This window comes from Leptosomus discolor, chromosome 10 (genome assembly GCF_034619465.1).
Source record: "Leptosomus discolor isolate bLepDis1 chromosome 10, bLepDis1.hap2, whole genome shotgun sequence".
NCBI lineage: Eukaryota > Metazoa > Chordata > Aves > Leptosomiformes > Leptosomidae > Leptosomus > Leptosomus discolor.
The window spans coordinates 5,506,593-5,520,835 of record NC_141400.1 but is presented as its reverse complement, the minus strand read 5'-3'; the positions used below and the strand labels follow the sequence as shown (position 1 = coordinate 5,520,835).

The 14,243-nt window shown below is 40.6% G+C and overlaps 1 protein-coding gene across 5 annotated transcripts in view; it reads left to right on the top strand.

Moving 5' to 3' along the window:
- TENM2 (teneurin transmembrane protein 2) overlaps positions 1 to 14,243 on the top strand; it is a 545,195-nt gene that overhangs the window by 346,247 nt on the left and 184,705 nt on the right. For all 5 annotated transcript variants that reach the window (XM_086470948.1, XM_086470946.1, XM_086470945.1 and 2 more), the window contains one exon: positions 11,333 to 11,567. In XM_086470948.1, the coding sequence (XP_086327074.1) occupies positions 11,333 to 11,567 (235 nt within the window). The remainder of the gene's footprint in view (positions 1 to 11,332; positions 11,568 to 14,243) is intronic.

The window sequence follows — 14,243 nt, the reverse complement described above, 5'->3', positions numbered from 1 at the left end:
ATGTCTCTATAGATAGCTATGGACACTTAGCACAAATTTTTCTTGCATATTAATTTAGAAATAGGAAGATTGTGCACTGTCATTCTGTATCATAGTTATGATATCAAACCAAACTAATCTTGCTGGATTTTTCAAATACAGAATTACAACTTTATATCTCCTATATTAGTAGTATCTTGCCAAATCGATGCGAATGGTCTCTCTCTTCTAGTGGGGACGAGAGGTGGAAACAATAAGCAGTCCATGAGACTGCTTCAAAGCACCTGGATGGTGGCGCTCTTGATCCAGCTGTATCAAACTAAATCTAGTCCAGATTTACCACCCGACACTATCCAAACAGCTTACAGTGAAGAAGAGCGGGTCTAGGACCTTCTGCTTTCATCTACTGATCTGTTTGTATTGAGCCAAATTACTTGCTAATCTGCATATAACCTATACATATAACACACGTAATCATCAATCATCCTTTCTGTGTAGAACACTACCGTCACACTACTTTAAAAGCTCACAGGACATTTATTTAGTGTCTTTTTCCTTTGGTTTCTGCTGACTCTTTCCTTGCCCCCATGTCTCAAAGATGCAGAATTCTTTGACTGACTTCGGAATCCCCCTTATGTCCTTTTCTTCTCTGTCTTGATTTGACAAGTCAACTTCAGTGTCAAAAAGTTTTGCCCCTTGTTCCGTGGGTTTTTTGGAATTCATCTATCCCATTATGGCTTTAACTGCCGTGAACCTTTTCTGTCCAAGGGATTCCAGCAATCCACAGACTTTTTAAAGCAGAGATTTCAAACATAGGTTTTGATTACTTATCATTAGAAAAAACAATTTTTGCAAGGTGGTAGATGTTTATCCAGAGGTTTTAGCCAAACTGCAATCTTGGTATTTAGCTATTCTCTAGTCTCCTATGACTTTAGTTGGATAAAACATTAGTGTAATCCTTTTTTCTCACTTTTAAATTCTTCTTTAACATTGCCACTATTATTATTGTGAATACAAGGTTGTACCTGAGAGCTGTTTTTCTCTCTTTTCTTTTCATGGTACTAAACTCCACTTAGTACTGTGGTGGTTTCAGACATTCTGAAGGAAGAAATGTTATATAATTCAATTATCACAGCTACTTTTATCCCTTAAATAGAAAATGGAATCTGTTCTCTCATTGCTCAATTAATACCATATTTCTATGGCTCTTTACTTGAGTGGCTTTGCATTGGTGGTCTTCTCAGAAAAATAAAATTACAAAGAAGACAGGTAAAGTTGAGGTTGATCTGAGTACCTGGGGTGAAGCTGTGTTTTCAAAAATGCATGCCACGTAGATAATGGGTAGGACTGTGCGATTCGCTCTCCCCGTGTCACTGGGAACAAGAAGCATTGCCAAAAGACGTTCGTTCTGGTCATGTGGGAGCCCTTCAGTGTTTGGTGTCTGCCAGTACGATTACACAGCCTCTTCAGGTTGCAAATTCGATTGCCTTCTCCGTGCTGGAGCAGTAGGAACAGTGCATATTTTAAAGTGGCAGCCAAAAGCTTGTAGTTGCATTGTAATTATGGTATCAGAGGCAGGCTGGGTAAACTGGGCAGAGGATGTCCGATAAGTGAGCAGCACTGTCCCAAGGAATGAGTAGTTGATAGTGTTTTCTTTTTCAGTGATTAGACAGGCGCATTTTACAACCAAAAAAAAACCCCCCAAAAAATGCACCAGTGCAAAAAACAAGCAGCCCAAAACCTATAGCCTTGTTCTGAGAGCCTCTTCAAGCTCACCTAATAGAGAGCTGCAGTGAGGTTTAACATCTTGATGAGGACTAAGTTTCTGCAAGATGTTAGTAATGCTATTTGATAAGACAACACTTGGTCTTCTGCAGCTAGTCAAAGTTATCAGTGGGCTGCTACATTTCTTCTTTGCTAGAGAGTGTTTTCCTAGCTTTTTTTTCAGTTAATTTTCCTGGTCCTCGAGCTGACGAAAAGCCAGCTGCAGTCTGAAGGCTGGAGCTGAGCCCGGAGCAGAACACCTTGGCCCTCGGGTGCTAGCGGGAGTGCGGTGCGGGCTGGGTGCAGGGAGGTGGTTCCCAGACAGCTCTGACCGTCCCCACGCTGGGCTGACCTCGTCGCGGCTGCGCGGGCGGCTCCGCTCTGCCCCGCGCCCGGAGTCCTTTGGTCGCCGGGCAGTGCCTGCTGGCACCCACTGGGGCTTGGCTTGCCCGTAGCTCTGCCCGGCTGAGAGTCAAGGACAGTAGTTTTCCAGGCACCGAGGCGGGAGGTGATGGGGACTGGGATCAGTCCCTGAAAACCAGTTGCATCAGACACTGTGTTTTGAGAACTTCTAGCCCGGCTGCAGCGCCCAATGACAAAGACCGATCATTTTTGTCGCTGAAATTCTCCACTGTCTGTTTTATCATGAGGTATGGTTGTAGGATTTTTCCCCCCTAACTCTAGTTAAAGAACTCTAGTTATAAGAGCTGCTGGCTTACTGTTGGCTTGTTTGCTGCCGAGTGATAAACTGTGTGTGGGCTTTTATACGCCACCTTAGGATACCTTGTATTTTTACTTATTAACCCATCATTTCATCTTCTGAGTAACAGAACCTGTTGTTTGTGGTAGCTGAAGTTAAACCTCTCTGGTACCTTGAAAAGTCAGGCAACTTCGACAGGACTTCTTACTTGAATGGTTTGTGACTTTCTTTTTTGTCCTATACCAACCAATAAAGAATTCAAACCAAAATCCATTGCCTATGGAAGAAAATCAAGTCATGTAGTATTGCAGCTTGCAGTACCCTCGAGGCAGACAAATACTTTTTTTTTTTCTTGTACTTATTTGTATCTTGTGTGCTTTAAAAAAGAGAAACAATCCATTGAAAAGCCTGATTCTGTATAACATATACCTTGCATTATACTTGCTTTTCTTCACTACAGCATGATGCAGCAGTCCTCTATCCTCTAACTTTTTCCATACGCAAATTCTTTTTACCTGTTCTACATATTGGGAAACAGATGGTCCAGGTAGTAAATAAGTGGCTTCCCAGGAGCTGTGAAATTGAATTGTCCCAGGAAGCTCCTCCAGGAACCTCGTATTACTGGTATATGTCAGTAAGTCTTCGTGTTAACGATTCTTATGTATCAGTAATGATGCTTATACATCAGTGTTTATTTCCACCATTTGATTATCAGGTGGTTCAGCTTGAAGGAAAAATAGTATTTAATTACTATTTTCATGCTTTCTTTGGGCTGAAGGGGTAATGTAAATATTTCTGAAAAAAACGCTCTAACCATGAAAACCCATGGAAGAGCATTATAGTAAGACAGAACATTTTTTTTTTCCTTTTAAACAAGAAAACTAGTGTATTTTTGTTGATGCTGCTGTTCAACTGAAAAAATTCTAGATTGGTGTGCAGTGTGCGTTATGGTGAATCATCCCAAGGCAGTAGTGTAAGATGGAAAAAGAAAAAAAATCAGCAGTTGACAAAAGTTAGTGCTGCTGGGAAGTGATGTTAATGCTGCCTGAGAAACAGAGAAATTATTTGTGCTGAGAGCCATGTTCAATATATTTCATTAATAGTTCAGCTGCCAAAATTCTCAATGGTGAAACTTGACATTACAGACTCTAGAACAACAGAAGGATTAAAAATTGTTACTCTGCTGATAGCTCTTTCCTTCTTAAAGGATCTACAGTGCCTGGAAGGCTGATTTGTTAACAAGCTGACCTAGGCATTCCTGAGATCTCAGTCTCCTATTAGATCTTCTCTCTGACGCAGTTACTTTCAGTAATTTATTTTGAGAGACTGTTTCTTGTAAAAATTTTCTATGAGGTTAGGTTTAAGGGAAAAAAAAGGGTTATTTTGGACAATGTGTAATACGTTCCGTGAATGATCAGAATTAACTCTGAAATAATCAAGATAATGTGTTGCATTAAAACACCTGTGAGTAGCATTCCTTTTGCCCCTTGGAAAACAGCTTTGAGTGCCAGCTGACTTAGTTATGTAAAAAAAACCCCAGGGTACTGCTGTAACAGCTTCGGGGGTGACTTTCTATTGTACCTGACTCCAGACTCACAATGAACTGGAAATTACAGTACAATTATTCTTATGAATATGAAAATTTTCAGGCTTCCCATTGGACCATCCAGGAGTTTTCAAGCTGTACTCTGATAAGGAAAACGTCACCAGGCTTACGCTGCTGGCCTAAAGATTTCCGTTCAGAAGTTTCCGTATGTGGTTCAGAAAAGTGTAAGTCTTCACTTTCTCTGTGGCGTGATTCTCAGTGTATCAGAGTGTGAAAGCTTCTGGAGAGGATTCGTGTAAGTCTGGAGATAGGGTTCAACTCTTTTCCATTCTGCAGAACCGAGTCTTTAGAGCAACATTTAGTTTTCTGCACTAAAATGTTCCATGGTAATGATGACAGTAATAATGAACTTCGTTGCTTAGTCATATATATGTATGCTTTTCTTCTTAGTGCTTCTCACATCAGTGCCTTCTTCAGACAAAAGTCATAAATCTAAGCTAAAGAAGGTAAATACACCCTTAGTCTCTTTGAAATATGTTTTATATCTATTTTATTACTGGAAAACTAAATGAAAAGTTTGATTGGAAAATATGAGAAGTGCACGAATTGTTTTTCAATTGGAAAGAAGACTCATCTTTGACGTCTCTGTGACTCATGTTTATGATATGTAAAAATGGAAATAGTATGTCTACCTTTATATATGTATACACACACGCATACATACATAAAAGTACCACAGGACACTGAGTACACATGAAGCATTATTATTGAAGTGTTTTGCCATTGACTAGCCATTATTTTATGCAGCCAGTGCACCTCATGCAGTGTAATAATATTTAAGTGATATATTTCAGAAAATGTAAGTAGTACATGGTATCTCAGGTAATACTGTTTTGTAGGGCAGTGGGTTTTAACCTTTTCTGTATGTGACCCTCACTTGAGAAAATTGTTTACATGACTGTAATCCCTGAGGTTAGACTCCTGGTGAAGGGTCCTGCTTCTTTGCCTTCACTTGCATGAGTATGCACGTGACTTTTTCACAACCAACTCACCCATCTGGCACAAAGACCAAATCTGCCATTTCTTTGGCTCCAGCAATGCTGGGAACAAGCTAATATTCCTGCTCCAAGCAGGCTGATTCTGCCTAGATGAGCTTGGATGTCTGCACAGAGCATCTCAGCACCCCTGGTTTGGGGAGCGTGACAGAGGAGCCGTTGCGCTCTGTGTACGCAGCAGCAGCTCAGGTCTGGCAGAGTTAATTTGGTGGCTGCTGCTGCTGCCTCCCATGCGCTGAACTCCTGCCCCACAGGCTGGGAGCTGTGGACACAAAGCATTGGACTGGCTCCCACTGCAGCAGTATCTGATTGCCTTGTAAGCGGTAAGGTAGTTTACCTTCAGCACTCCTGTGAAAGGTATGGATAAGGACGCTTATAGATAACAAAGGATTCATCCACAATCGCTCAAGGGTTGGCTCAGTCAGAGTAGGGTATAGAAACTATGACAAAGTCCTAGACTTTATCCATTAAACCACCTTTCCCCTTTTCTGTGATTATCTGGATATTGTGGGTAAGCAATGGGGTATTTTTGGGGTTTGTTTTTTTGTTTGTTTGTTTGTTTGCTTTTTGTCACAGCAACATTTAATTTTCCACTCTAATACTGTGTGGAGAACATGGCTGCAGTGCGCTGGCAGAGACTGATAAGTGCCTTACAATTTTATACCACACGTTTACTGAACTTTCAGTTTGAAATGTACAGTCTGGGATGACAGCCAGTCATTCAACCTATTCTTGCCTCAAAGACTGTAAAAACATGCGGACAAAAGAAGGAACACCTTGCAAATGTTTTGGGTTTGCAACAACAAGAGTGAGAGTTAACGATATCCATGCTTATGAGTGAGATAACTTGCTTCTTCACAGCATATGTTGAAAACATTTTCAGAACATTTAGATTCCATTTAACTATGGCCTTGCACAAAATAATGTAGAGAATTAAAGCAAACGAACAGAAGAGAAGAACTGAAGCAGACATAGCATGAAACAGAGTCTGTATTGCTGGGAAGGAACCCGGGCCCCACCCTGCCAAAGTTGAATGAAGGCTGAAATCCCAGGGTGGAAGCTGGTCGTGGAGGCAGCAGCTCCTTGTGATACTGTATTATATTCCTGTGTGTTTCACTGCTTGCTTTTCTTCCTGACTCTGAGTAATGTGATCTGCCTTTGAAGACGAATTTAGCTTGGAAGGTGGCCCTGTGGTTCTATGAAAAACCTGTTACTCATTGTGATAGCAGATGATGTGGTTTCCTTGAGAAAACAGTGTGGCAGAGTTATTTGAATAAAGGACTAGGAATAGTGAAGACTGGGTTTCTAATACTGGGTAACAAGGATTTTCTGGGCATTTACTTAGTTCATTTTTTCTTTCAAAGTATCAGCTTTGTTATCTTTTTGTGTTCAGTATTTGTATTGTTTAGAAGTATAAGGAAGTAGCTGCATCACTGTTCATTTCAGAAAAATAATATATTTGGGGTTTTTTTTAGTTCTTTTGTGAAAAAGATTCATGAGAAGGTGTTTATATCTCTTTTTAGCTTTTAATCATGGCACAGAGGATAATTCAGCACAACTAAGATACAATCTACATTACTTTTTAGAGGTAGTATTGACAAAGAACTTGGATGCAGGGAAGAGATTGCTTTGCCTAGATTAGGGATGCTGCTGATTCTACTTTGAATTTAATCTCTGAGGTGGGAGATTAACTTGTTCTCCTCAGATCGTTGTGTTGCTTGGATTTAGTACACGTGTTAAGCAAGTGTACCGAAGCCTTGGAAGAACTTCGAAAAATAATTTGGCCATGTTAAAGCAGATCTGAAGTTTCACTTTGTATTCTAGGCAACATTTGAACTGTAAAAATAGCTGAGAAGTGACGTTTGGAAGTGTGTAGTCAGGAGCACACAGCAATTACTGTTGTACCTGTAAGGCTGTGACATCCAGTGGCTTTCCCTGATCCCTGAGGTTGCCAGGCTCATGCCAGAATAAGACTGTTCTGATGCAGCAGCACAGGCTCCTGAAGGACCTGCAGCAGCTGCCCGTCACACAGCGCTTCCCGGGGCGCCCTGCTTTCACCCTGCGCTGGGCGCAGCAGGGCCATAGCCATGGGCTTGTACTTCGGGCTGCAGATCCTCTGTTCTCTTTTGTGTATGGAAAAGAAGGGAGGATCATAGAGACAGAATGTTGCTCAGGATTGGGTTTTGGGTGTTTTGGTTGTTTTTAAGGAGACAAGTGCTATTGTGCATTTTGTTTTACCTGAAATTTACCTCTCTGCTAGCCTGATGTGTTTGTTTCACTGGATAAAGGAATAAACAGAGCAAATGTATTTTTTTCTTTTTGAGCATTTTGGTTCTGATTAAACCGAAATAAGTCAATTGGACAGCTTATGATTAATTCAGAGATGTAGATCAGACTTTGTATTCTCAGATTACTTAATTAGAAGTCAATTTATCCTCACTCAGCTTCTAATGTGAAATGAGCATTGCTGATATTCTTGACCGCAGTAAGATCTCTTGAAGAATCACTTGTTGATTATATGATCGTCAGGCCCTGATTTTTCAAAGTGCTCGGCACAATCAATGTGTACTAAAATCCATTAGAATTAGGTATGTTTGTCTATTTGTGAATTTAAATCAGAAATTAAAAAATGAATAAAAAAGCCAAAATAAGGAGGGTGCCAGTATTTCGGATTTCCAGTTCTTTGATTTCATTGTGGATTTAAGAGACTTCTCCTTAGATCCTGAATGTTTGAGATTGTATAGTGTATTCTGGTGAAACCCCTAATTCGCGCAATAATTGAGAAAAGGCATAATTTCCTCAGTATTCCCTAAACCAATACTAGCAACTGGTATATCAAAAATAAAACCTCTTTCCTGATGTAAAAAGCCAGATGTACTCCATCAAGACACTTACTGTGTTTAAGCTTCCAAATAATAAAGCAATTTGCAAGAGGCTGCAGAGCATGTCATGTCCTAAGATACGTTGTGCCAGTCCTTTAGGCTGCTGATCTTTTATTATGGGACAAGTGATTTACTTTTCTGAACTTCAGAGCTCAGCAGATTTGCAGGTACTGCTGTTGAAGTTTTAATTTAGGCAAAGATGCTCATAAAGAAGTGCTCAGTTGTTCAGATGTGAATCCAATTTTATATCCCTGGCAAGTTCAATAGTGTTCAGCTTCTGCTTTTGATTCATTTAAACAGGTTTATGAAGCAGCAGCGTATTAAGCTTTTATCGCTCTCATATATACACGAGTGTGTGTGCATGCTCCCTAGTTAGTACATTTTATATATTTAAGCTTTTATATGTTTTAATATAAACTATACGATATCTGTATAATGTTGATATTGGTATTTGTTTTATTATTCTATATTAAATGCTACATTCATCTTTCACCGGATTTCTGAGGGTTTTGCAGCTGCAATATATGTTCATTTACCTCTGCACGCTTGTTTTGCGCAGTACATTTTATTTACTGTGTGGGAACTGAGTCTTGAGGAGGATTAAATTAATTTGTGGTTACTTGAATTCAGTTCTTGCTTCCTTAATCTTACAGAAATTCTGTTCATTCTTATTGATGTGCAGTTGGCTCACTTTGAAGAACAGCCTCTGTGATTCTGTGGTTGTAAGATTCGATCTCTATTTAGGTGGCTCTACTGTATCTCTCGGAGCAAAACTTTTTTGTGTATGTGGGTATGACTTTTCCTTATTTACCCTTCAAAAGGAAAGGTGCATCCAAGGTAAATTGGGAAAATAGGAAGCGCATGACTCGTCTGAAGTACATTTTAACACAAGAGCACACGTTTGTATTTTATCACTCATAAATATCCACTGACTGAAATCCAGGCATGCTCTGTTTAAAGCCAGGACGCAGACTAGGAGAGTAATTCCACTTAAGCTTCTATGCGTGTGGATATTGTCCAAACACATTTGCTTCCTGCTGTGTCTTACTCCACATGCTGTTGGGGAATGGCACAGGACCTAGGGTAGATTAGACATTTGATGTTCTAGGAGGTCCAAATGGGGATTTTAAACATAAAATTTTCTGGGCTAAACAATCTCTTTCAAGCTTAGGTAAGAATTAGCTGAGGCAAGGAGAGCGAGGAGACCAGCACATACGATGGCCCTAAAATGTAGCATGTGTTCATGAAAGGTGACTTTGTATTTAAAGCAGCTGACACTGCCACAGGGTAAGCGTTCAGGCAACAGACATTCAAAAAAGATAACGAAACTTCTGTGCAGATTTAAAGCAACCTGTGAAGGCTGAAGAATTTATCGCAATTCACTTCTTAAAGTTTCTTGTCACAGGACAACTTCTGCTCGCCTTGCACAAGTCCCAGTAAACCTGTCTGTCTCTTCTTCATCACCCTGTGCTTCCCCAGGCCTACAGAAACACTGAAGGAGATTACTGATCTCTCTTTTAAAAACTCAGTTCTCTTCCTGCTGCCTGGTTGTATTGCTGTTAGCAGTAGGTGTTTCCATGGTTTTTCCCTGGGGCAGGCAGTCGGCAGAGCAGTGCCAGGAGAGGAGCTGGTCCCAGGGGCGATGCACAGAATTGTAGAATCATTTAAGTTGGAAAAGACCTTTAAGATCATCAGGTCCAAGCATAAACCTACCACTGCCAAGTCCACCACTAAACCGTGTCCCTAAGTGCCACATCTACACATGTAGGAAGAGCCCGGCCGAGTGCTCAGGACCAGGCAGGACAGGGTCACCGCTGCGGCTCGGGGTGCTGTGCCTGTCTGCCCCTCTAATCGCCGGTGTCTGAGCTGCCATAGCGTCTTGTTTTCCCTATGCAAAACAGAAGAGACTGGTTACTTCTCCTCTTGTGGTCAGCTTAACATGAAAGTCTGGAATATCTCCCTGCTTATGGAAGGTGTTTTGATCAGGACTTTTGCATTCAAAATGAAATGATGCACCAATTTGAGTTCCTGGCTGTGTGTCCTGATTCTCAGTTAGGATTAACCCCCTTGAACAGTTTGGTGATTGGTTTTTGGGGGTTTTTTTTGGGGGGTGGAGGTGTTTGGGTTTTGTTGCTTTTTTAAAAAAAAAATATTTGCTTTAATTAACTAATAGTTAATTAATCAGTTCAGCAGTTCTTCTATACTTCATTGTTTCATATAAAAATAGATCAGTCTAGCTTCAAATGGTTTCCCCTTGCGATGTTTTCTTTTGTTGTTTGATTCATTAGGTACAGAATGTGCTTCGGTTTCTAAAAACAAACATACATCATTATAATTATCATTTCACTAATGTTGCTTTTTCTGATTATTGTTCACTAGAAAACCGCAACTTGATGTAGCGACTAAAGCATGTGGTTTATAACACACAGTGTATGGTTTTTTTAATCTCTTTTGCTATTTTTATTAGAAGTAAATTATTGCAACATGTGGAATTGCACTTAAACTTGTTTATCATTCTGCATTTATGTTTAGAAAAGTGACTATGCTAGAATGACGCCTGCTTATTCTATTTTCTTCCCATGTGCTTTTTATTTTAATCCATTTGCCTTATTGATTAGAAAAAAATTATTTTCATTGTCAATGCAAACATGTCAGTACTCAAAGAATGAGAAAAGTTTCTATCTTTCTTAATCTCTGAAAAACATCATCTGTCATTTTTCAATGAAAGAGGCTGAAAGAGAAGCATAATTTTCAGATCTTGGTGTGTGTTTGTGGCATTGCTAAATAGAAAAATACAGGCCAAATTCTGATCCCATGGAAGAACGCGAAAGATATCATCATTGCATTGTTGCTTTCTTTTCATATTTGGAGTTTAATCTTTTTTCACTGGCACAAATACTGTTTGTTTGAAGCTGATTAGTAAAACAACAGCGAGTGAAAGCAGATTGAGAGCTCTGATTAATTTTAATAGAAGCCTAAAGACCATATTCTCAAAAACTGTTTTTAATCCCGTAAGGTTCATCTTCTTAAAGTCCCTGATAGAAACAGGGAGGAAAAATTTCCTCTGGGTGGGTGAACAGAATGGTCAAGCTAGACTGCTGTCCTGGCTCCTCCACAGAGGAGCCTTTCTTCAGGGAGAATCCGTAAAGAGGTATTTTTGAATTTACGCGTAGTCTTGGTACACATCCCAGCTGTGCAGCCTCGAAACACTGTTTTATATCTTCATCACTAGTAATCACTGGTCTGATTTAACCATGTTTTAATGCCTACAGGTCCAAAAGGCACGCAGGCTTAGTTCCCTGTTTACAGGGTTTGGCTTGTTTTCCAGGCAGTGGTCCCTTGAAAACACCGAGGAGAATAGTATCATCAACACACATTTGTGATTTATTTTTCTTTTCTATTTTAGGCCCTTCAAATCATCACAGCCAGTCAACACTGAGGCCACCTCTCCCTCCTCCTCACAACCATTCACTGTCCCATCATCATTCCTCTGCCAACTCCCTCAACAGGAACTCGCTCACAAATCGCCGGAACCAGATCCATGCACCCGCCCCGGCGCCCAACGACCTGGCCACCACCCCCGAGTCCGTGCAGCTCCAGGACAGCTGGGTGCTCAACAGCAACGTCCCGCTCGAGACCAGGTGGGTTACGTGGATGGACGTCCCTGGGGGCTGCCACTGCACGGTTCTCTGATCTGCACAGAGAAAACCGTTTGGCTCGCTAGGAGATGGGGTTCAGTTCACTTTGTGTCCGTGACGGTTTTGGCTGACCGAGCAGTGGGAGTTAGTGACATTAGAATACCCGCCAGCCTCTGATTTGCTTTGCGTTGGAAGGTAGACAGGTGAACATCTCTCTGTTCTTGTGTCCCATTTTAAAGCCTTTTATTCATTTGGACCGCCCCTGCATACACAACTTACCTATAATTCATATTGACTGTGTGGCTGAAAAATTATGCGTTTTGCCTTTCCTGAAGTAGCAGAGGCTCATCTGAAATTATGCGTTTTGAGAGACCTTGAGAAACAATCCCAGATTCAAGACTGACAGTACTGTAATTTTAATTTATATTTCATCCAACATGCAAGCTCATTTTAATCTCTTCTGTACATGTTAACAGCTTGATGCCCGTGGGGCAAACAGTTGCATATAAATGAAAAGGTGCAGCACTTAGGCCTGCCAGATAAATAAATAAATAAATAACTGCCTGACATGCTGCTATTCTAAATATTCTCGTTTGTTGTCATTTGGGGTATGGAATGTCAAAAATATTTAACTTGTGCTTTAAATAGCAGAGCTGGCAGAGCTGATCTCCCAGAATTTAAAATTAGCCATTGTGGTGCTGAAAAAAAAGTGGTTGGAATAGTAGGGTGTTCTTGCTTGCGCAGATAGCCATAAACACAGCGTACAGGTAGAGGAGCTGGACTGCTTGTAACACTGGCTCGTGCCATGGGTTTAGCTGTTTGCTTGCCAGAGCTTCTGAGGTGTTACATCTGGTTTGCAGCCTTCCGGGAATTTAATGCCGCTCTGCTGGATTACACCCAGAGTGGCCAGGGATGGTATCATTACACCGCCGTGCGGTCTCAGCCCAGTCCCTCCCAGAATTTGTTTCAAGACTGCCTTCTGGTTTGGAGCTCTGGGTGGAGTTGGTATAGCTGAATTGAAGTTTACAACACCTAGGCCATTGTTATTGAGCAGATAATCAGTGGTTGTAGCACCAGGGAAGCAAATGAGACTGAAAAGAGCAGGGAGTCTGTGCCCAGTCTGTGCTCCTGTGCTACTCGCCAAGGGCTTCGTTCACGTTGCCCTGCTTTGCTGAAACAGTAACGTGGGTGCCGTGAAGAAGTGGGGGGCTGAAAAGCAAATGCAAGTTATCCAAAGCCTGAGATGTCCAAAAAAAGAAAGGAAAGGGATTCTCACTTACTGAAGATTTGGAGCTAACTTTGGCCAAAAAAATAAATTAAGAGTGAAGCTCGGCTCTTAACTGCTGCTTCCATGAGAGCATCTGCTACTATTTAGAACTTAATTTTGGCATCCTGAATTTGGTATTTATTACTAAGAGCTACAAGATAAAAATTTTGGTCCTGTTCAGCTCGGGCCAGTTGCTGCGTGGTTCATTTCCCAGGATTATAACATACTTTTAATGCTAGTGTAGGGTGACCCCCTACTGTTCCTTGACTATCTTTTTTTATATGAAATTGTTCTTGGGTCCAAAAGTAGCTGAAATATGTCATTTCAGTTGGCTTAAGATTGTCGCAAATCATCAAACGCTTTCTATGGAGGGAATTCCTTGGGATATTCACAAAAGGAGTCTTTGTCAGAGTGCTGGCATCCCTGAGAAGCAGAAGTGGGCATTTGCCTGGCTGTTTCTCTTCTACTGTCTGTTTGCCTAATCCCTGTCAGTGGAGACTATCCATTCCATTACTAACTTCAGTCCTTCTTTTTTTTATCATAAAACCTCTGGGAATATACATGTGTTCATGTTGATGACAAAAGTTTACTTTGTGACTGCTATTATTTTTGGAGCTTGCAAGATACCCAGCATTTAATTAGAGCTTTTCCATAGATAGTTTTGTCATAGGCAAGCATTAAGATATTAGAAAACATCCTGACAGGATTGCTGTGTTCTAAGATTGTTCCAGAGTTTCTTCAGGATCGATTTTTCTTCTTTTCCGAAATTACACGCCTGACAGAACTTGATGACAAGTTTCATCACAAGAATATTAACTCAGAAGATGATGGGTGGTTGTTTTTTTTTTTTTTTATTTTCTGTTTTGCAGCGAGTTTTGCTGAAATTGATGCTTGCAGAATCGTTGGAGGCTTTCAGAATTAGCCTGTAATTCTTTCACAATAAAACTGATATTTCATCTACATTCATACCAGTAGCCACAAAAGGACACATTTTTGGTAACTTTTTAGTTCAGCCTTTACTTTATAGCTTTAGCTTGTTATGCAACACTGATCCCTCTTATTCTGCTTCTTCACAGTGTACTACCCTTTAATTTTTTTTCTTCTTATCAGTTTATTAATCTCAGTAGTGGAGTGCTCAGGAGGCAAGCCCAGCTTTATCAGGAAAGAGTTTCACAACTTTTAGCATTCACCTTTCAGTTACCTTCAGTAAATTCTTCTCTCAACTGAAAATAGTCTGCAAGTGGTCACATTACTGATTATGAAACAAAAAGCGGTATTGGAGCTGTCTGAAGGGAATGCTTTATGTCAGCACTATGAAACTCAGATCACAATTTAGATTCCAGACATCTCTTTATCTAACACTACTGAGCACTGAAATCATTGAATAATACAATGCGTGTCTGCATGTTTGT